The sequence below is a fragment of the Hydra viridissima genome, unplaced genomic scaffold (assembly GCF_058129835.1).
Source record: "Hydra viridissima isolate aposymbiotic clone 2 unplaced genomic scaffold, HvirCarnegie_v1 scaffold_9, whole genome shotgun sequence".
Lineage (NCBI taxonomy): Eukaryota > Metazoa > Cnidaria > Hydrozoa > Anthoathecata > Hydridae > Hydra > Hydra viridissima.
The window spans coordinates 12,304,615-12,327,892 of NW_028324308.1; the positions used below are offsets into that span (position 1 = coordinate 12,304,615).

At 29.3% G+C, this 23,278-nt stretch overlaps 2 protein-coding genes and 2 long non-coding RNA genes across 14 annotated transcripts in view; 1 reads left to right on the forward strand and 3 right to left on the reverse strand.

Moving 5' to 3' along the window:
• The first annotated feature begins 1,011 nt into the window (after positions 1–1,011).
• On the forward strand, positions 1,012–20,666 carry LOC149884101 (uncharacterized). Its single transcript, XR_016455365.1, has 2 exons — positions 1,012–1,256; positions 20,244–20,666. It is a non-coding gene; the product is annotated as an uncharacterized LOC149884101 (long non-coding RNA).
• LOC149884102 (uncharacterized) lies at positions 1,286–9,770 on the reverse strand. Of its 9 annotated transcripts, XR_016455360.1 has the most exons (5): positions 6,389–7,193; positions 6,092–6,147; positions 2,677–2,764; positions 2,506–2,597; positions 1,286–2,298 (listed from the first exon to the last, which is right to left on the reverse strand). XR_016455360.1 is itself a non-coding variant. In XM_090097009.1 (4 exons), exons 1-4 carry the CDS (start codon positions 9,659–9,661, stop codon positions 2,290–2,292), a joined length of 180 nt encoding a protein of 59 aa, XP_089953135.1. In that variant the 5' UTR covers positions 9,662–9,770; the 3' UTR covers positions 1,286–2,289. The 9 variants fall into 9 exon arrangements, 2 of the variants coding, with proteins under 2 accessions (XP_089953135.1, XP_089953134.1); XR_016455361.1 differs by lacking the exons at positions 6,092–6,147; positions 6,389–7,193 and adding an exon at positions 9,629–9,650; XR_016455362.1 differs by lacking the exon at positions 6,092–6,147 and having other exon boundaries at positions 2,705–2,764; positions 6,389–7,194.
• LOC149884103 (uncharacterized) lies at positions 12,088–14,663 on the reverse strand. The gene is made up of 2 exons (XR_016456020.1): positions 14,172–14,663; positions 12,088–14,026 (listed from the first exon to the last, which is right to left on the reverse strand). It is a non-coding gene; the product is annotated as an uncharacterized LOC149884103 (long non-coding RNA).
• A 455-nt stretch (positions 20,667–21,121) lies between the features above and the next one.
• Positions 21,122–23,278, reverse strand: part of LOC145186207 (neurobeachin-like protein 1) — a 36,590-nt gene continuing 34,433 nt past the window's right edge. For 2 of the 3 annotated variants that reach the window (XM_090097010.1, XM_090097012.1), the window contains exons 38-42: positions 22,914–23,095; positions 22,626–22,837; positions 22,388–22,543; positions 21,626–21,774; positions 21,122–21,514 (exon numbers count right to left, since the gene is read on the reverse strand). In XM_090097010.1, the coding sequence (XP_089953136.1) occupies positions 21,385–21,514; positions 21,626–21,774; positions 22,388–22,543; positions 22,626–22,837; positions 22,914–23,095 (829 nt within the window). In that variant the 3' untranslated portion in view covers positions 21,122–21,384. Of the gene's footprint in view, positions 21,515–21,625; positions 22,301–22,387; positions 22,544–22,625; positions 22,838–22,913; positions 23,096–23,278 lie in introns of all 3 variants that reach the window. The other variant, XR_016455366.1, reaches the window with a different exon arrangement.

Consider the following 23,278-nt stretch of genomic DNA (forward strand, 5'->3'; position numbering starts at 1 on the left):
ATATTTTTTTTCTAAATATATTTTTAGTATAGCAATCACGTGTTACTAGAAACTGTGCAATAAAAATATTACGATGTAACTGAAAAAATCAAAGAATAAAAAAAGATATCATATTTTTTAATTATAATAAATGTATGAAAAAGATGTTTAAGTAAAGATATGAAATCTTTGAAATGATTCAAATTATTCAATTATCAAACAAAATATGTTCTTGTTCGGTATTCAGCGCGGTATTTCGCGAGGTTAGAATTATTTTGTTCTCCAAGTTTAAACGTTGGGAGAAAGTTTTTGAATTTTTTCTTAAAATAAAAATTATTAAAAATTTTAGCTTTAATTTTTAAAGAAATAATAACTTGTGCTTTAATTTATGTTTAAACAAAATAGAGCGTATTTTTAAGGCAATCATTATTTACTAAAATTAATAACTCATTCTCTCCCAACTTTTTAAATAGGAGATAAAACAAAATAATTCTAACCTCGCGATTTGTCAAAACCAATTTTATAAGTTATTATCTTACAAGTTATAAATATCTTATAACTATTCGGCTATAATTGTAAGATGTTTATGATTTAAATGTTGGTGCTGTTTATCACCATCATTGAGATGATAAGAACTGAGAATTTTATTCTATTCAAGCTTTTGTTAAATTTAAGTAACAAAAATACTAAGAAGTGTAAATATAAAACCTCATTCGTTCCACGCCTTTTTCAGTGTTATAACGGTTTTTTTGAATTTTTTTCAACCGTGATTTTCGTATGTTCTTAATTATTGGATTAGAGAAAAAAGTATTTAAAAATTAACTTTTGAGGTTTAGACAAACAAGAAGGTACTTTGTGACGATTTGTAGATAATTATATTGAAAGTGAAATTTATTTAAACTCATTAAGTGTAAAATATTGCCCACAGCAGGTCTCCAGGTCCAAAATTGAATTTTAGATTTACTTATTCTATTAAATTTGCAGCGAATTTATCGAGACAAGAGGTAAAAAATTTGCTTTGACTACGAATTTAAATTTTTGTAAAGTCTGTGCAGAAGGGTGTTTCGAAAAAATCGAGGTCTTAGATCTTGTGCAAGCGCGGAAAACTTGCTTGAAAAGTCATTAAAAGGTGTGCAAATAACTCTGGCTTTGTTAATTTTTTTAAGATTTTATTAATCAGTTTGCAATAGAACTTAAAGTTTTTTTAACAATGAATACAAAGCTTCAAGTTTTATATCTTCTGCTGCCTCAACGGTACCGAATTTAGGATATTGAAGGTAAATTATTGAATAAATATACGTTACACTTAATTCATTTAAATGCAACAGAATCTTTATTTAACCTTCCAAACAAACAAGTTACAGAAACTTTATTGCTTTTATAGCTTAGAATTGTTTGTTAATATCTTCTACCGTTTTCTCGGCACTCCAAAGAATTAAAATGGTTATTTTTAAAGCAGCAAGTTCTGAAAGTAACTGAAAGGCTTGTTTTCTTTAGTATTTTAACAAATACGCCATCACTCATGATTGAAACATCTTATAATCCCCTCATGCGTTGGCAGCATAGGTAAAAAATCCTGCGATCCTTCAAAAATTTTAGTATTTGACGTCGTGAAAACCTTAACTGCAATAATTGTGCCATTTTTAACGTTGATTAACATCTCGTGTTAAAAAAGAACGATTATTACAATGATTTAATGGTGCAATTCTTGAGCACGGGAAGATTTAGTGGTGTAATTTGCAGACTTGAATTTAAACTTCAGGGACCAATCAATTTTTTATCTGATTACTTTATTTAAACAAGTTGCTACAACGACCTTATTAGGGTACATAATCGACAAATCTTATGGTCCCATGTCTAACACCAAAGACATTGGATGAAACCTAAAAGATATTCACTTTTTGCTTTTAATTGTATGAAATGCAACTTGCGAGACATTGATTTTAATACTCTAAATTCCAATCGGAATTATTTGACATTTGCACTACTATTAGTTCACCCTATCAGCTTCAAACGAAAACGCCTGGCCCGCTGACTAACAACTGCCAATCAAATACTGAGACCTTTTAAATCTACCCAGACAGCCTCCCGTTAGAGGCCCAATGCTGGCCCAGTTGCGCTTGCGACAGCGGCGCGATGCCGGCAATTGATGACGGCCAAATGTCAAAACGGCCAACAGCCCAGCATTGCTAGTTTTTTCGTTCTTCTCAAGCCTTTCGTCCACCATTTCGACCTCCTGAAAGCTGAAAATACTCTTCAGCCAACTCTCAAACTCTTCGCTTGATGCTCCCGAGTTTAAATGATTTATTTTTACAGCACCTAAATACAAATTTTAACTTGACAAAATTATAAATATAACAATTTAACACATACAAATATATATATATATATATATATATATATATATATATATACATACATACATACATACATATATATATATATATATATATATATATATATATATATATATATATATATATATATATATATATGTTGTAAATAAAGATAAAGATTTCTTCTTACCCAATGAAACTTATTTTCAAGTTTTCGACTGAAAAAAGCACCTTTTTCAACTGTAAAAATCAGGATCTCTCAGAAATTTAATTTTTAAAATTCTAGTAAAATAAAAATAAACATTTACAAAAATTACTTAAAATATCTGAAAGTATAAATTCTAAGCATACTGCTACTAACCAGTGCAATGAAGTGTTCCTTTACTCACTTTGGCAAGAATCCGTCTGACAGATGAACATCGATTGAGTGTCAATGAAGAACCTGAAAACTAAAATTAAAAAGAAAAAATTAATAAAACTGTTTATTTTAACAATAGGTTAATGTGGATTTTATTGCATATACATACATATATATACACATGTGGTTATAGTCCAAAAATGAGGAAAGTGACCACCGACAAAATAATTTAATGAATATAATACAAGTATCAATAAATTACAACCTTAAAAGTTATAAATTACAACCTTTAACTTAAATGCATGCCTACATTGTAGTGTATATATATATACCAAAAATACCAAATGCATCTCAAAAATCAAATGCAAATAAAATACGAAATCAAAAACAATTTATTAAACATTTATGGGAATCATTTTTATGCCATTTATATTTACCAAATGGTAAAATCCAATCGGCAGCTATTGAATGCATAATATAGACAATGTTGTTATATAATTGTTATTATAAGGAAAGAAAATTACTTAAGACACTAGTAAAATTAACCTAAATAAGTTAAATATTTCAATTACCACCTCATATAAAACTATGCATAAAATAAGCATATTAATTTTGTAATTAATAGCATAAGTAAATAGATTTCAACAAATTAAATTATAACAAGTGGAGCAAGGGTGAAACAACAAAACCATCATCAACTTGTAACAATACATACTTGAGAATTCTGTCATCTAAAATTGCTATGTTTTTAACTTTATCTAAGTGTAATACTAAATGTGATTCTTAACAGACTTGAATCACACAGGTTTTTTAATACTAAAACCTTGCAAAAGACACAGAACTAGCCAAAATGATATTTTGCAACTTTAAAACCAATCAAATCATGGATAATCAACTGCACATAAAGAGCTAAACATTTTGCAATTTTATCATAAACATGATTTAGTATTTGTTAAACTAATTGCTAAATCAAAATAAAAATAATGACCACCTGCTCGATATGCAACTATAAAATTGTGTTGAGTTTTTTAAATAGGCAAATCAAGATGAAACAGACAGAAAATACACAGTAAAGATGAAAAACCAGTCAGATTAACACTAAACTGAAGAGCCCAATCAGCTAATAGGGTAGTCAAATCTGTGAATATTGTTTCATCATCATTATCATTACTAAGATTTTAAATATGATCAAGTTCAGTTTCAACATTACCATTGTTATCAGAAAATATGTTAACAACAGTTCCAAAAACTGAATCATTATTATCTACAACTTCTTCACTTATAGCAGGAAAATTGTCTTTTGTAGATAAGTATAAAGGGGTAACAGTTATCTCACGGAAGGAGTTCTGTGGATTAAATAATTCACAATTGATACTTTCATTAAATATTTGTTGCAAGCATTTTAAAATAACTCTAACTATATATGTAACAAGAACAATACATTATCCCGAAGTTACGATAAAAATATATAAAGATTTAATTTGGATGGTTCACTCTTATATTGAATTGCTAAAATGAGAAAAGTGATGATTGACAAAGTCATTTCATAAATATAAAGTAATACAACCAAGATCACTTAAAATGAGCTTAAAACTAACTTAAATTAGATAAGATTATTTTAATGACAAGTTATAATAAAGGAGCATATAATAATAAAAACAAAGATAATTAATAACAGCAAAAACAACAACAAAAATAAAGATAATAACAATATATATATATATATATATATATATATATATATATATATATATATATATATATATATATATATATATATATTTATAAAGATGGTAACAAAATAATAGCATAACAACAACAAAGAAAAGATAATAACAATGTATATATATATTTTTTTGTGTGTGAATATATATATATATATATATATATATATATATATATATATATATATATATATATATATATATATATATATATATATATACATACATATATGTGTATATATATTCACACACAAAAAAATATTGTAAAAAAAGATTTTACAAGATAAAAAATAGAAAACTAAATATTGCATTTTAAACTACACAATGCATGTTTTTTGCGCCAAAAAAGTTTTCATCCACCCTGCACTCCAACTTCAATTTGTTATGTAATTAGTATTGAAGTAACGTTTTTTAAATATAAATTAGATTTAGTAAGATTTTTGTATTATTTTTTCTTTACATGAATCTTTTATATTTTTAATTTTTGGTAGAATAATTATTAAAAATAAGAGTTGCAGAGGAAATTTGATCACTTTTTGTTAGACTATGGAAGGAGGGAAAATCACAGCGAAATATAGGAGAAATAGTAAAGAAACCACGTTCAACTGTGCAGTCCATTATCAAGAAATACCAAACCACCAAAAAAATTGCTGACAAGCCTCGTACAGGACGTCCAAAGATTCAAGAACAGCTCATATTGCATTGAAGAGCTATTCTCTTCTCAGAATAGCTCGTGTTGCATCGACAAGCTAGCAAGTTTTGAAGCACTCCAAAACTTGCTGGAATGCTGCAAAATGATTACAATTTAAAAGTGGATCCTGAAACTAGAATAACCTTAAGAAGAGCTGGATACAATGGTAGAGTACCATTGAAAAAGCCCTAGGTCAGCAAAGTAAACAAAGCCAAACAACTACACTTTGCAAAGCTTTATATTAATAAACCACAAACATTCTGGGAATCTGTCTTTTTCACTGTTGAGTCAAAATTTAATGTGTTTTCATCAGATGGAAGAGTTAAATTTTGGAGAAAACCAAATGAAGCATTTAAAAAACAAAATTTGTGTCCAACGGTGAAGCATGGTGGAGGAAGTGTTTTAGTGTGGGGGTGTATGAGTGCTTCATGTGTAGGAAACTTGGTTTTCATTGATGGAAATATGGATCAAAATGTGTATTTAAACATTCTAAAAAATAATCTGGAAGAAAGTGCCCACAAATTGGGACTTACTAAGTCATTCATTTTTCAGCAACATAACGATCCAAAACATACAGCCAAACTTGTCAAGGAATGGCTTATATTTAAAATAGCTAAGCATTTTCATACATCCCCACAATCTCCAGATTTAAATCCTATCAAACATCTGTGGGATGAACTGGGTAGAAGAATTTGGAAACATGATGTGAGGAATCGGCAACAACTCCAATCAGTAATTATGAAAGAGTGGGCCTCAATCACTCCAGAAATTACTAGACAAATGAAAAACAGACTGCATGAGGTAATAAAAGCTTGTGGTAGAAACACAAGATGTTAAAACACTAGCAAATTGAGTTTGCATAACAATTTTATTTTATTTTTGTAAAGTGGATGAAAACTTTTTTGGCGCAAAAAATAGGCATTGTGTAGTTTAAAATGCAATATTTAATTTTTTATGCTTTATTTTATAAAATCTTTTTTTACAATATTTCTTGAATGGTTACCTGATATCATTTAGTTAAAATTTTGCTTATATCTTTGTTCAAAAAAGTTATTGCGTCTGAAAAATGAACAGGATAGGTGGATGAAAACTTTTTTGACACAGTGTATATTCACACACACAAACATATATATATATATATATATATATATATATATATATATATATATATATATATATATATATATATATATATATATATATATATATATATTATATATTATATATTATATAAAAAAGTTTTTTATTTAAAAAGCTTGATTATCATACAGTTATCATGATTAAAACTTAACCTTCTAACCTTTAAATAGTCTTTTCTTTGACCATTTCTGTTTTATTGTTAAATCAATCTTGCATGAAAGTTATTCAAACTGTTTAATATAAAAACATAGCTAAACTTTATATAAAATTACTGCAACGATATGTGCTAACACAAGTGAAATTTACATTATTTACATCATATGACATCTAAACTTTTTACAGTAGCATTTACTGCTGCAAGAGTTAGGATGTAGCAATTGCAATTCTAATTACAACATAACTGTACGTTTTCACAAAAAAGCAACATTTTTTTTAACAGCAAACGTACGTTTGCTATTATTATTACAATACGTATTGTAATAATAGCATAGTAAAAAAACAGCAAAAGCAAGAAATTTGCGAAATATATCTTGTAGGTATGTGTGCAAAATTTTTAAACTACTCAACTATTTAATTATTTTACATCATTGTAAAGAGCTTTAAATCAGTATTACGATGGTGAAAATTTCATAAAAAACTAATGGTTCTACTAAAAGTTATGCCCATTTAAGTGACAAAAATTCATTATAAGGAATGCTTAAGAAAACTGCAACCAACTTAAAAAATTAGCGTTCGGCTTACGGTGGTTTTATAATAGAACTTCATTGTTTAGTTTTTAGCGCATTACTTTGCCTCGGTTATATTTTTATTCAACTTATAACAGAATATGGTTTTGTGTGTGTGTGTGTGCGTTTAAATCATGTTTTGAATACTTTAAAAAAATCACCAATATTTTAAATAAAGTTTCATTTTTCTAAAAAAACAATTTTTTAATGAATAAAAAAGTCAAATACACAAAATGCTCATAATCGTTAATCCCCACCCCCCACCCCCCAACCTCAAAAGCAGAAGAATATTTGATACCTTTACTGCGTGCAAAAATAGAATATGAGCGTGTCATTATTTCTTAATAAAATTTGGTAGGTACATAGAAAATAGATATATAAAATTGATTCAAAAGTTAGAAAAAAAAACCATCATCCCTTCAATGTCAATTCACTTCCAGAACAGGAATGAAGTTTTCAATAGCAATAAAATCACTAAAAACGTTAGTAACTGCAAAAAAAAACAAATTGCAATAAACTTACAACACTCTACTTTTAAAATATTATCTAAGTCAATATAAAATTATAAAAAAAAGACGAGAAAAATCCATCCTTACCACACCTACCTCGAGCACGCGGTGAAAAAATGGTCACAGATTTTATCTTTAAAATCGGTGCCGTAAATCGCAGATACACACGTACCTATATCTTGTAAGCACTTGGCTTCGCGTCTATTAAATCATCATGGATGACGCAAAAATATTCAAAATAATGACGGTTATGGCAAAACGACATTCGGCCTTCTGGCCTGCAGCCGCCATAACTCTATAGCCGCCACAATCGGGCCAGTGTTGGCCCAATAACAAATGTCATCGCAATGGAGAACGACTCCTCGCCTGAAGCATGCCAGACTCGGGACAGTAATGACCCGTTACTAATCTAGTCGTCACGGCGTGCGATGATTCGCCGGAATTCTGGCCCAGTGTCGTAGACTGTCTGGGTACATTAGACACACCAAACAACTTACTAGCTATGGCTGAATTGTAAGAGTCTACGCATCCTCATAGTTCTGAATGAAGAATGGCAAGAAATCTATGGCATTTTATCAGCTCATCTCAGTAGTGGTCAAAGAAATACTGTGAGATTTCACAGAAAGATCAGCTCTCATGAATTTCGGAATTTATATAGGACAGTTTCCAATAGGCAGATTTTATACATCCTTCACACATACAAGCAGTTGAGCGGATTACGAAACTAGTTGCTAAAGCAAGAAGAAGAACAGAGATGGATTTATTGGAGCAATAGAATCTAAGAATTAAATTTATTCGATAAAAAATTTCAAGTAACCAGGGTTTTGGAATTGCATGTTTGAAAGATGAAATAGAGTTTCTGTACACATTAAAAAAGGTGTGACGTGTATTTATTTAAAACTTTGTCTTCAATTTATGAAACCCAGTGCTGTTGAAAAGGCAGAAGATATTAATCTATAATTCTAAAATTTTGTACAGCCGCTGTTATTAAAAATGGTAACTTTTAAGCACCAGCGTAAACCGGTTTGTGATTACTTATTAATTTCACAGACCAACGATAAAAAAGCTTTTTCAATACTTTCAAAAATAGTACTAAAAAAATCGTATCACTCACCAATATCTCACATTTTAATATTAAAAAAAATATCTTTTATTATTCAAAATGTGAAAAAATATTTTAATTATTCAAATGTTATTAGGTTAGCAATAAAATGTAATAATGATATAAGTTGTTATTAAGTCGATAGTTATCATAAATGGCATCGCTGTTTGTTTTCTTCCAGTTAATGCAGCCTCGCATTACAGTGTTTAACCTGTGTGTGCCTTTAATTCACACTCAGAGTATGACTAAAAGTCTGACGTTTTACAGTTTCGAATTTAGTTAAAGTCAACGAATATTGATGAGTCCTAAAGTTCTCCAGAAAATCTTAAAATCGAGAGGTTAGAATTATTTTGTTCTATCTCCAAGTTTAAACGTTGAGAGAAAGTTTTTGATTTTTTTCTTAAAGTAAAAATTATTTAAAATTTTTGCTTTAATTTTTTAAGAAATAAAAGCATAAGCTTTAAATAATTTGTTTAAACAAATTATTTAGAAAAAAACTTGTAAAATAGAATGCATTTTAGAAGTAATCATTACTTACTAAAATTAATAACTCATTTTCTCCCATCTTTTAAAATAGGAGATAGAACAAAATAATTCTAACCTCGCGAAATGTCGGTACCTAGCGACAAAAAAATTTTCTATAATAATTTAGTAAATCCAATGAAGATACTTCTACAACCACGCTTTGCCTAAAGATTGTTTTAAATATTTGTGAAGAAAATTTTCCCAAAACAATTGGGTGATGTGAGAGGGAAGCGCAGATGGAATTTCATAAGGACGTTAAAGAGATGGAAAAAAATTGCCAGGGACTGTTGAATATCAAAATGATGGCTGATAATTGTTGGTCATTTCACAGAAAGCAATAAAATGCGTTCCATCGGAAAAAAAAGCTTTTACAAGAAACTTTGCAGAGAAAAGAGATCGGAAATAAAAAAAAGAGATCGGAAATAAATAAAAAAAGGCACCTAAAATCCGGATTAGTAATTCATAGAAATAACTTAATATTACTGTTGGTAAAAATTATAACCTAATAAAAAAGCTTTGATTTTTTAATTTTTACGTACCAATTTTTCCCTAAAATTTAATATCGATGTCATATTAGGAGAGAATTGTGAGTAGTAAAAAAAACCTGATACCAAACACGATTTCAGCACTGAAAAATACGCCAGATTGAAGTAAATTGCTTTAAAAAGTTTTTAAAAACACTTTTTTTTGTTGGCCTGTGTATTTAAATGTAAAGCATTTTTAATCCAATGACTTCGACTTTAAGCCTATTGAAACGACAGAATAAATCAATTGAGTTTTACATATTTTTTAACGACGGGAGTTCACAACTTTTCTATATTACTGGAAAAGAAATCCTTTTATTTTTTTCTGACTTGTAGCTTATTTTAAAATACCTATTCTAAGTCAAGATGAAATCTGGGCCCATCATTTCAATTTGAAGGTAAATATACAAAATTTAGGATGCAAGATGACACAACTCATCTTTTAGGATGCGAGATGACCCCATCTTTTAGCATGCGAGACGACCCCATTCTTTAACTCAATTTAAACCATGTTTTGTTAATTTTTTTGCTGCTCTTTTTTTTTTTTTTTTGAAGACTGGTATCAAGGAGAAAAAAATCCTTTTTTTGAGGTTTAAAGTGTCCAGAAAAATCTTTAGCTAATTTAAGAAAAATTGCTCTAAATTTTCACTTCATAACACAGCCATATATTGAATATTTCCCTATACCTTCTAGCTCAAAACTGAATGAATATGAAGTTCTGAGCTAGACTTGAAGTTATGTGAGAAACTTCATGTGCTAGCAACAATTGTTAAGACAGTAATACGCAAGACATATTGATTAAAATAAAATATAATTCTGATTGGTTTAAAAAGTGGAACTGGCCTCTGCTTTAAGTACTTCGATAACTATACATTTTCTGCAGAGAACCGACAAAGTTTTGAAATCCACTTTTGCAACCCAAATTTGATGTTTTAAAGAAACTTGCGTGCTGATTTCACTGTTTAACTCTCTGAAGTTGTGTTTAAATTTTGAAGGCTTTAAATTGATTTTAGTTGCGAAAAATTTTGTTTTCTTCAAAGAATTTCGAAATCTTTCTGCAAGCCTATACTTGGTGACCTCAGTTGTAGATCTTTAGACGCTATTTATAAAAAATGTAAAGGTCACAGCCCGCGAATCAATTATTTATTACAGAGAACAATAATGATATTAAAAGGCGACGTAAAAATTCGCTAGGAGGATTTCTTTGGACTTTTATTGAGTCCGTTTGAATGCAGCTTAAAAATTTCATGCGGGGACCAACGTTCCTTTTTTAAAGGATTTCACCTGGGGTTAGTCATAAAAGCCAGCGCAACTCAATAGAAAACAAAGGCAATCAAAACAAAAAACTTGTCATTGATAAAATGAATTCAAATTTAATTCCGCATAATGAAGCGCTTGTGCAAATGTTAATTCATTTATTTTCTTTATAAACTAATTAAATGAACTGGATTTAGATAAACCCGAGGTTTCTGGGGAGTACTATAAGCCTTAATTGAAAAACATGCTTAAGCAATTTGAGGACAGTTATTTGGATATTGTCTTCAAGAATATAGCTATCAAAATATGCATAGAAAACTGCTTCATTTAAATAAAAGGAACAAGGCGTTGTTTTTCGTTTGTCCAGCGATTGCGTTATAAAACTGATATAGGAAATGAGATATCATTATGCTCATCAAATATTAATTTCAAATTTCAAAATTTTTTTCTCAGTTGAGACCACACAAAGCATGAACAAATTTTAGTGTATAGTTTGTGTAGCCGCAGGCATTTAGCCTTGGATTTTATTAAACGTTGAAAGAAAGGGAATAACTTTTTTTCTTTCAACTTCAAAATAATAAAATTTAAAGAACGTTTCTTGGTGGTACTGCGTGCGTCTAGGTTTTATAACGGTTTTATGAACGTGGTTTAATATGAGAGCAAACTATGCGTATAAAAAAATGTTTCAAAACATAATAAGCTTAAAGCGAATTCAACATAACAAACATCTACACCATGTTACAAACAAACTTATTTTCAATACACTCATAGCTGTAATTTTGTTAATTACTAATTTACATTCTCATCCCCTCGTCATTTAACAAACCAAGCTGCGTTGAAAAAGCCGACATTCCGGTCTTTTTTTCTTACATAACGTTATAGTGGAATGTTCTATTTTTGCAATATTTCAAAAAATATCTTATAATAAATATATTTTTATAATGATTTTTTTTTTGAAAATGTTTTATGGCAAATATTTTTTGAAAATGTTTAATAATAAATATTTTTTGTAAAATATTTTATTAAAAATATTTTTTGAAAGCATTTTATGATAAAAGTTTATAGAAACTTTTTTGGTGCTAAGTTACGAGAAAGTAATTTTTTTTACTATGCTTTACAAATGATTATAGTTTGCTTTAAAAAATTTGGAGAAAAAAAAACAAAAAAAAAAAACAGGAGAGAAAGAGTTTTTTTATAAGTGCAGAAGTAGAATAATATCATACTAACTATAGATTTAATTAACTTAATTACACCAAATACAAGTACAAATTCTAATGTAATTTGTATATAATGCATTAATACAATAAAAGTTCAAAATGTTAATAATAATCATACGGTGAAAAAGTTCTAAGAATAATTGGTTGCATACCACAATATAAATAGAAAACATAAAACACGTGTTGATTCGTTTTTTAAAACAATATGAAAGTCTTAAAAAATGTCATCTTTATCATTAAACATTTGTTTCTTTATCCTTCTTTTTATTTAACAAATAAAATCTTGATCAGTAGTGTCTCGATCAGTGGTGTATCATTTGAAATCGTGTATCATCTGAAAATCATTTAATGTCAGAGCTTCGCTTTATGTACGTCTCCATTTTATTCCAACGGCTATCTTTAAGAACCGTTAAAAAATGTATCAAAATCATTAAATAGAGTCCTTCTTGGTCTCTCCTGGGATTTTTTTAATGGAAATTTACAAGTACAAATAAACTAGTTTTCATGGTAACACGTACTCATTAACTTTTGATACTCTGACAACATTTTTTAAAGTTTGTCTTACCAATTGCCGCTCTTCTCTGTCGTTTTCGGAGACGGCATCCCTACGACAACTTTTCCTGTCCTGCTCCTCATGATTTGTTATAACTTTGCTCGTATTTTTAAGGTCTTCCAAATGCACCTTCAAGCATTCAACTGACTCTTTGCTTTGGATTTGTTCGTATTTTGTTTTTACAAAAATGTTCTTTATTGGTTGCTTTTTCGATCTTCTCTTCTCTTTCTCAACTAAATCGTCAATCGAAATATCAATGAAGTGCTCGATATCAATCTCTTCAATCGACATTTTAAAATATTTTCTTTTTACTCAGCAAAAAGTTTGATGACCTAAACGCTTTAGAAGTTTCTCTTGTTGCTTTATCTTATCACATATCTATAAACCGGCGCCTTCCATTCTTTCCATATTTCATCGAGCTGTTGACTGTACTTTTAACTTCCTTTTAGTCCTATACCAACATCGAGGTATTATTTTTTAATGAAAAGACAGCAAGAATTCCTTCTGCTTTTGTTCTTATCAATTAAATGCCAATCAAAAGATTTACAAGAAGCATTACAGGAAAAAAATAAATAATAATAATGATAAAAATCATAGAAAAAAGGAGAACTCACAAACACATTTTTTATTCATCATCAACAACATTTTAGGTTATAAAAAAACACAAATAGAGATTTTCTCCAATAACAATAAATGGTTTTATTTTTTCTATTTTTTCACTTCTAATTATGCTAATATTTAATTTAATATATTTTTACAATAGTGTTTATAGAATGCTGTTGCTAAGTAAGAAACTTATTAAGTTAGCACGGGCACTTTTTTAGAATTTCACAATTTTTAATTATAACGTGAGTACAGGTATGGTAAAAAAAGCTTCAGAATTCTTTTTTGTTATTGATTCCTTTAAGGAATAAAACTTACAAATAACAAAAAAAAAAAAAAATATCGAACAAATTACCAGCGAGCTGTTTTTAGCTTATAAATCATTTACGAAGATATTTACGAAGATATTTACGAAGATATTTACGAAGATATTTACGAAGATATTGCTTAAACTATCTGATCGGAAAAACGTTAAACAATTTGAGTTTTTATATTTTTTGTTTTGTAAATTTAGATCTTCAAATTTTCTTCAAAATGACACATGAAAAAAATAATTATGCAACAAAAACCTGCGGTGTGAGATATTTACATAGGAAACATATATTGGCTTAAAAAATTGTACAAAGAAATAGGTATTAGTGGTACGGGTGTATTGTCAGTAGGATAAATCGGACGTAAGAAATATGTTTAATGATTTATGCACTTTTCAAAAGGAAAAGAGAAAGAGAAAGTGGTAAGGACTTGTCAATGTTCCTCGGTGTCAATTAACATTTACATATATAACTTACATTAAAGTGCATATAGACATATAGTGCATATAGACATATAACTCTGACATATGCACTTTAATGTAAGTTATATATGTAAATTAATTGTAATAAAATAATTTATACCAAAAAATTCTTTTGAATAGTAACAAAATATAAACTTAACCTTGTTTAAAAAAAAAAAAATTAAAACTAAATATTTTATTTCAAACTTTCAAACAAGTTTGAGAGTTCTACCTACTTACTAACGGTGCACTCAGATCAAAGAAAACATCTCTGTTGAGTGCATTAAGCTTTTGTTATTAACACTCCATCTTTGATATGTGCTTCTATCTTATGTTGTTCTAGCCACGCCACTGCTACCTATCATACCTACCTACCTACCTACCTTCCTACCTAACGGCTATTCTTCATTTAAAAGATTATCTTAAATCTGTTTTTTTTAATTCTACCTATTTACGATGTAAATTATAAATGAACCTTCAAATTTTATTCTTACCAAATACCGCTTCTAAACATCCTAAAGACGTAAATTAGTAAAAAAAACCATTTGCATTTTTTGCAAACAATTCGAAACCACTTTTTCTTTTAACATTTTTTTTTTTAAAGCCTTTTAAAATTTTAAAATTATTTTTGTATTATTTTGTTTTGCCGTTTTCCGAGCTTTTAATCATTAATTTAGAGGGAATCTGTCTGTTTTGTTAAATTGGTAATTTAAGATTCTATACGTTTGTTCGTCATAAGATGAAACACTCGAAACAGTCAAATAAGTTCATTTTTTAAAATAACTTATTCGACTGTTTCATATAGTAATCATATGTCTGCCTGTATAAATTTTCCAAAGGGTTTTATGCCTATGACGCTTGTAATAGAAGAAATGCCGAACAATATTTATATTATTACAAGTTTCCACTTTACATCTTCACAATATGCAAAAAAAAAAAAAAAAAAAAAAAAACCGCATCGATCAAAAATCTTTCAAAGTCTTACAAAAGTTTTTTTTTTTTTTTTTTTGAAGAGTAAAAAACCTGGTCTCGTGAAAATTGATTGAAATTATGTTTATGCTGAAGACTACTACTTTGATTTATTTTAATGATACATATAAGTAAATATATGAAAGAGAAATAAACGGAGAGAAATCGAAAGAGGGATAGTAAATTAGATTAAAATAATATAAGTAATCTAAAGTTTTTAAATGTCAATTTTCCCTCATGAGACGTGACAGTGAAGAAGCTTCTGAAACAACACGATAACGATGTTATTGAAGAAGATTTTTAAAATATTATATTGATTTAAAGGATTTAGATTTATTGTAGCTGTAGAATCATTTTTATTATTTTAAGGATGAGGGAATTTTTACTAACTTTCCGATAAATAAAACGTGATCTATTATACTCGCACTTTTGTTTGTAACGGAAGAAGCGCCAAATATAATCAAATCGAACAGTTGAGTTACGTCATTCAACTTTCAATTTAGTCCGGAAGAAAAGCTTGAGGTGAATAAATAATACTTCATAAATTTTTATGAATAAATCTAAAAAATAACTCTTTAGAAATCAAAACTTTTAAATTACTTTAGTAATATTGTTTTCTAATGAACTTGCTGAAAAGACGAGTTTTTTCAATTTTTGTATGGCTAAGAACAAGAAACGTTAAAACTGCGTACAAAAAAAAAAGTAAAGCTTTAACATTCGAACCATTAGGTTTTTTTTAAAAAAAAAATCAGTGCATTAAAAACTGTCTAATCATTTTAATTTCTGTCGGCTTCCAAATCTTTAACCAAAATGACTAATTTCTTACAAAAATATTTAGGAAAGGGGTCGTTATACGTTACGTCACGCCCTGAGGGGGAAGAAGGGGTTCGTCGTCGATGACTTTATTTAAAAAAAAATTGAGCTAAGATTGCTCAAATTCATTCGAAAACACCGATTTTGAATATTGAAAGTTTGAGCAAAAAAAATCTCATTTTTTGTGCGCTTAAAAGTGATTTTTATCGTCCAAGGCAGTTTATAATCGAGACCTCGCTTAAGCTGTAAAATACAAAAAAGGAGATTAATATACTGTGAAGTTGCGGTGAATTGAAGAACTTTGCATGTAAAAGTGCAAAAATGAGTAACTTGTACTTTTTCTAAAAATTGAAATCCGTAAGAAAAAATTCAAGATCGAACTCTGATTTGCGAATAATTGTATAATTCATTGAAATGCTTTGCTGTTTTACATATTCTCCATAAAAAATTCTCTCAAAAGAAAAGTTTTCTAAGCTCTCTAAAAAAAAAAGTTTTCTTTTTTTTTTATTAAAAGATTTATAAAGAAATGAATAGACTCAGTTTGTACAAAAGAAGTATTTGATGGATACGTCCAAAGCCTATGGCTATGCAAAGTTGAAGCAAATGTCATCAAGAGAATAATTCTATATGGAGTGTAATAAAAAATGACAAAAGCAAAAAATTCTCAAAGCGATAAAAGGAAATTAACTTAACTACTGGTTTTTAGCTTTAAAAGTATTTACATTCCTCTCATACCAAAAAGACCGAAGTAAATCCAATTAAATAATCTGAATCGAATGCTTAAACTGATGGAGAACCATTCAAACATGATTTAGTAGCCGAAGAATCTCAAGCGTCAACATCATACATAACTGAAGATTCAAATTTATAATCTGTTAAACGGAAATTTGGTCGGTTTGATAAAGAGAAGAATAAGGACCTTAACACCTACCCAAGAAATAGAGTCTACAGAAAAAAAGTTAAAGAAATTTGTATAGAAATCTTAAAAAAAAGCACCTCTGAGTTACTAGTGATCGTCCACAATATGAAAGGATCAACTTGAAAGATTTTTGAGATATTGCTTTCTATGGGTCGGTACATCTTGAAAAAAGAAGAGGTTCTAAAAAAATTGCTTGATGATTTATTGCATTTATGGACACTCAACCCCATCCCTAAAACCCTGGCCACATAAAACTAAACCCTATACGCAAATTTTATAAACGCTTAATTCAGGCAGTAATTTCAAACCGTCAATCATGCAAATCTTAGTTTTTAAGGTTTAAAAATTAGCATTTTGTTTAATCATGAGTTTTTGAATGTTGGCTTTTGAGTTATGATAAATTACCTTTGTAGTGCTAATGTAATTTGAAAAATGTCCAAAAATTAATTAATACGAAATTTCAAACTTGACTTTTTTTAAAAGGTCGTATATTGAATTGGGGCACGTACAGGCAACTGATTTTCTTTTCTGCTTTAATTTATACCTACTAATGGGAAAATGTTAAAATTACCAGGGAGTCTCGTGGATTCTCTTAGTTTTTTTAACCGAACTCATGATTTAACAAATAAAAAGAATCACTTTGGAGCACTTTTTTCAAGATCTTAGGAATGATAACCTAAAATCAAAATGCAGTGTTATAAATATTGTTTATAGTTACCAAATATATTAAAAATATGCCTTCAAATTAAATTTTGAACTGTTTTTACCCATATCAACCTTAAAAGAGTGACACTAAAGCGAGCATTTTGTGCGCTAGTTTCGCAATAAAAAAATGCTAATAATATAATAAATCTCAGGAAAAGGGGCAAAAATTGGGGAATCCTTAAAAGTTAAGCCAAAAAGCAATTAATTCCAGTTTTCTGTTGGCATTAGTTACATTTAATTCAACCTATTAGTTCTTAGCAATTGTTTCTTTAGTGAGTTTATTGCCAGTTTTTTTGGATTTTGACTCACTGTGCGGCGTCTTTCGATGATCAACTTTATAAACAGAAATAATTGGAAACCATTTAATTTCACTAAAAAAATTCATCAAACGTGAGAAACGAAAGACTCTTGACCTTACAAAAAAAACCTATTCCAGCAATCAATACAATTAAAGATTGCTTTTTAAAGTCATCTTCACTTCCTTCACTTACACCGTTAAGAAAGTTTTCTACACTAAGACTTTTTTCTCATTCATTTTTTTCTACACAAAGACTTTTTTCTCATTTTTAGATGAAACAGAGGTTTTCAATACATTATAAGTTTTGTTCTATTAATTACTTGACCGAACAAATTTGTCCTCCAAAATTTTTATTTAAGAAAAATAAGAAAGATTATAATGTTATTATTGTACTGTTATAGAAAATGCAACATCATCAAATAAAGTTGAAAAAAATCTTGTTACTAATCTACATGTAAAATCATACTATAATAGAAATTGATGATACCTCTTCCTTATTGGTTTCGTCAAAACAATAAGTGTATAATTAAAATATAAGTGTGTTAGAAAATTTACTTTCTTGTAAGGGAAATCAAGTTGAAGAAAAAGAAAAAACGTTTTAAGCAAACTTGTTGGAAAAGAAAGAAAAAAATGAATGAAGAAATTTATTCAGGAGTTGTGATTTTTATGTTGGTTTGTAATTAATGTTCTATGCCCTAAAACAAGTACTATATGTTTTATCCCCAGAAACAAGCGTTAAATTGGTTGATGACTTTAAATTGGTCTATTTTTCCAACATTTAACTTTCCTGCCATAACTTTATGATTAACGTTATGGCTGGAAATGTCTGTTGGTAGTTTATTTCACAAACTTTATGAATGAGATAATTGCCTGGTAATCTAAAGAAAACTTACAAACTTACACCACCTGGTTTACATTCAGGTAATAATAAACAAATCTTTAATGAGACAACTAATTATGGTATCAAAAATTATTTTTCAAAAGAATCAAGTCCTGCAAATTGCCTATATTTAATAAATACAGGGGTGGACAATTTCAAATTCAAAGAGTATATATATGTAATGCTAGTAATAAAGGTAAATAGGTAGGGAATGCTGCTGTTGCATTTAATTGAAAACCTGAATTTTTAAATGCTCTTGCTTAATATGTAAGTGAATGATAAATTACATAATTTTCAGGAATGTCAAAAACAACTCAAATGCACTAATTGCAACATTAAAAGTAACTACATCTTTAGTTGAAGATTTATTATCAGAAAGAGCAGAAGAAAATTTTAAGTTAGCGTGTGGAACTCAGGCTAAAATCTGGTCTTATGTCTCAAATAACTAATTGCCGTTGCGGAATATATAATCCCAGAAAATTATCTAATTCATTGAAAACCGCGACACCAGCTAATAAGCACATCATGTGCAAACAAGTCAGTATTTTCTTTAAACCGTCAAAAGTATAAAAATTAGAGATGCTGTAAACGGCCAAGAGAACCCTTATTCACCATTATACCTGATCGTGCTCTACCACTAATCTCTCCATAACGATTGTTGGAAAGAGGACATCAAATTTTAAACATAGCTAACTATAAAAATCATAAATTCCTTTTTGTTAGACGAGCTTTAAAAGTTGGATAATATTATTTCACACCTGACAGTGATGTATAAAGTCCTAATTTACGATCTCTTCTGGTCATCTGAGCAATCTCTTCTATGAAATCACTGCTGCAAAAGTTGTTGCATGAATTTTACATCTTATGTGTTGTTGAAGAAGAACTTGGTTGTTTGTCTACAATCGACGTCACTTAGTGCTTTAAATCCTAAGCAGGCCCCCGTACACCACATCGTGTAACCGAGCTTTTGATGGATTGAAGAATTTAAATTAGGTCTGATGTTCTATTCATTTGTAACGAAGATGATGGAATCAGCCTTTCCTTGCCAATTTATACCCTGGATAAACAGTTTTACTCATCTTGGACAGATGCCAAGTCAGCTAAAAATTGTCCGGGCTAAACACAGAAGTGATTTAAATGTCTTTTAAATTGTTATACAATATAAGCACAGCACTCATGTTAAATACAGCTAATAAAATACATCTTAAATGTCAACTATATAGTTTAAATGTAATTTTGTTATGGAGGAGGGGAATTGAAAATTTGTGACAATCTTTATGGGTCGAGAAAAATGTTAAGAATTATTAAAAGGAGAGTGGAAAGATAAAAAATGTTCAAATATTTCAAAATTTAAACGACACCAAAGAAGATTAGTTAGTAAACACCTTGAATTCATTTAACAATTGGTAGACGCAGGAGAGCTGAGTACCTATCGAAAGGTAATAGAGTTTAATCAAGGCATAGGCAATGAACTTGAACTTTCAGTTATGACTTGTTGTGTTTAAATGTTATTTTTTGGTTTAAGTGAATCTAAAGTTATTTAGGCAATTCCTGGTTGCTCTTATTTTGTATTTGCTTAAAAGATATTTACTATTATTTCAAAGTTTAAAAACCATACCTTTAAACCTGTTTTTCTTTAAACAGATTTGAGAATTGGCGCGAAAGTATCTGGACCAAGTTTTGAAAGCTCAAGTCCTTCCTTGTATTGTCGTAACCTTCCCTGACCAACAATAAGTACTTTTGTTCAAGATGGCGCTCCGTACTAAACGGTAAAGGCTGTGCAAATCTGGCTGTTTGAAACAATGAATTTTTACCCAGACATGACCACCTTCTTCGCCTAAACCTCCTCGATTTCTTACTACGAGCGTACATTGAGGCCTAAATCTATGTTCGTCAGCAGCCTAACACTGGCTACCGACACCAAGCGTGAGCTGAAAAGATAGTGATGTTAAGGTTGAGTACTCTAAATTCCGGCCCAGGATTAAAACTCTGATCGCAGCTGATAGTGGATAGAATAATTTAAGATTGTAAAACCATTTTTTCTTAAAGTTTTATTCTTGAAAGAAATTTTTTTTTTTACGTGGTAAGAAATTTCAAAGGTCGGTAGAAGTTGAACCTAAGGGTTTCATAAGGTACTATGCAGAATATACTTTTTATGACCAACGAACTAAACATCAAGTTTATGACAGCAACCTGAACATTTGAGCGGAAAGATCGAAGAAACTTAGATTGATAAAAGGCTAGAAAAAAAACTTCTAAAAATGAAATTTTTTCGTTCCATAGAAGTCGATTAAAATTTGTACAGCATAATATTTAGTTTTAAAATTTCAACAAATTAAAATTTTTTTTTAACTTTTTATGCAGTCAGCCAGAGACTAATGAAAATAAATATTACTAGATTAAATAGATTAAATTTCTTTTTTAAATTTGTATAAGTTCATAACCTAAAGGATATGTGATGAAGCGATGAAAAAACTCAAAAACTCAATATATAAATTATGAGGTAAAAAAATCAATCGGGCTTAAACTATTCCATCGTCATTGCTTATTTATAATATTTACATATACACATTTTATCGCCGTAATAAAAGCATAAAAATTTCACTATCATTTATAAACTAAGTGCAAAAATAAAAAGTATAAAAAATGCGTTTAAATATTTATATTCGTTTTTACAAAAAAGTAGTGTTTCGCGGGTCACAATAAACTACAGATTACAAGCTGCAATGAGGTTTGCATGTCTTGAATATTTCCTAACTTACTCCGATTAAGATACAGAACAAATCTATTTAGACGGGCACATAACTAAAATATTGCCATCTCCTCGACCAATAAACAAATGGCTACCATTATAGGTTGCGGCAACCGAAGTGATCGGCGAACGAACGTTCTTAGAATATACGATATTGTTGAGACTAAAATTAGTACAAAACTTAGAGTGAACATCTTCAGCGTCTTCTACTGAATGTTTAAAACTTTATTACATAATTTGTTTGGAAGTAAAAGAGAAGAAAAACTTATCTTACTCGTTAACGTTTCTTATCTGTAAAGATCCACTTTCACTGCCAGTGATAAGATAATTATTCAGAATAATCATGTCAGAAACCACTTGGTGAAAGAATATAATACAAAGTAGTGCGCCATTTATACTGTACATGCACAAGAAATGTGAAGCCTGAAAATATGTTTTTAAAAAACATTAAAAAATCCTATACTATTTATCTCTCATCATCGCCTACCACCAAATTTTTTTAGGCGTCCATAAGGGAAAAAAAATAATTAAAAAAAAGGATGGGTGGTGGGGTGGTGGATGGGAGAGAGAACGACTGGAAATCCAAAGAATTTTTTATTAATATTAATCATGGCTATACTTGAAAATGTTTCAAACTGTATTTTTCAGATAATTTTTCTAGTAGATTTTGCCCCTCAAGATTACAAGATTTTTGAAGAAATTTAACCTTTTCGGCAGAATTGTTTAAAAAGGTTTTTTCTATGATGTTATTGTAGTAATTCCTGTTTATATTTACAATACTAGCATCATAACAATTAAACGGTTCTTGTTTGTTAAAACCACAAAATAAGGCCTTCCGATTTCATAATATACATATTCAAACAGTCTCCCTTTCCCCCACTCCGATAGCATTTCGCGGACGCCCATGTATCACCATTATCACATATCACCATTGTTAGTGAATACATTACTAAATAATATTTATAATGGAAAAAACAAAAAGTACCAACAAAATGAAGATATGAAAGGGAACTGTTAGGTAAACAGAGTGACTCACTTCTGATGATTGATGCGAGTCACAAAGTACCGCTATTCTTCCTTGTTCTGATAGCTTAATTTGCACAACTTCTGTGGCTGACGATTGGATATTTTTAGTATTCAAAGTGTGCATGTAGATACCTTTATGGACCGTATGTACTAAACAAACGCCATCCTATAAAAATAAATTTTAACATATATGAATTTTTGATTATAATCGATGAACTAAAAATAAACAGAGAACATAAGAATCTTACCACCGCTCCTGTTACTGCTAGATCCAGATCAAGACACATTGCAACATCAGATAAACAAGCATCGTGGCCGTATAAAATTTGTAGTGGCTTCTCTGAGATCCCAGAAGAAAACCCACTGATTTGATCAACTTTCCAAATTGCAGAAGTATGATCCGCTGATCCTGTTATGATGTGAGAACCATTTGGATCGATGCTAAGACAAGTTACAACGTCTGTAAAATAGAAAATTTTTATAGTACGCAATAAATTAACTAAACAAAAAGATGAGAGAAAAAAAGTTAGACCTACCATTATGAAAATAAACACAAGCTTTCAACGTGTCTGTTCCGCGTTCTGTGCTCACAATCCGAATGCTATTATCCCAATATCCACATGAAAGCATTAAACGGCCATCAGATGTGAAACCAAATAAACGCGATGATAATCGTACGGACTGAGAAAAGCACCCGGGAAGAGCTCGCTGTGTAGAGCTGTAAAAATTAAATACCTTGACGTATGAGTTCAAAAATGAATTTAAAACTAATAATCATCAATAATATTACAGAAAGTTAAAAGAAAAAGAGTATTAGTACGAGAAACTAAGTGTTTGACTTGGCTTCGAACACTTTTTACAAATGAATAATTTAACACAACAGTATATTTTTTTATGTATT

What these genes read in the sequence shown, in the direction of transcription:
- LOC149884102 (XM_090097008.1), bottom strand. Translation starts at nt 9,661, where the DNA reads ATGACATCGATATTAAATTTTAGGGAAAAATTG. An exon ending in TAAATTTTAGGGAAAAATTG is followed by an intron (nt 2,765 to 9,628) that starts GTACGTAAAAAT and finishes TTTTAATTTTAG; the next exon opens with TTTTCAGGTTCTTCATTGAC. An exon ending in AGGAACACTTCATTGCACTG is followed by an intron (nt 2,299 to 2,676) that starts GTTAGTAGCAGT and finishes ATTTGTATTTAG; the next exon opens with GTGCTGTAAAAATAAATCAT.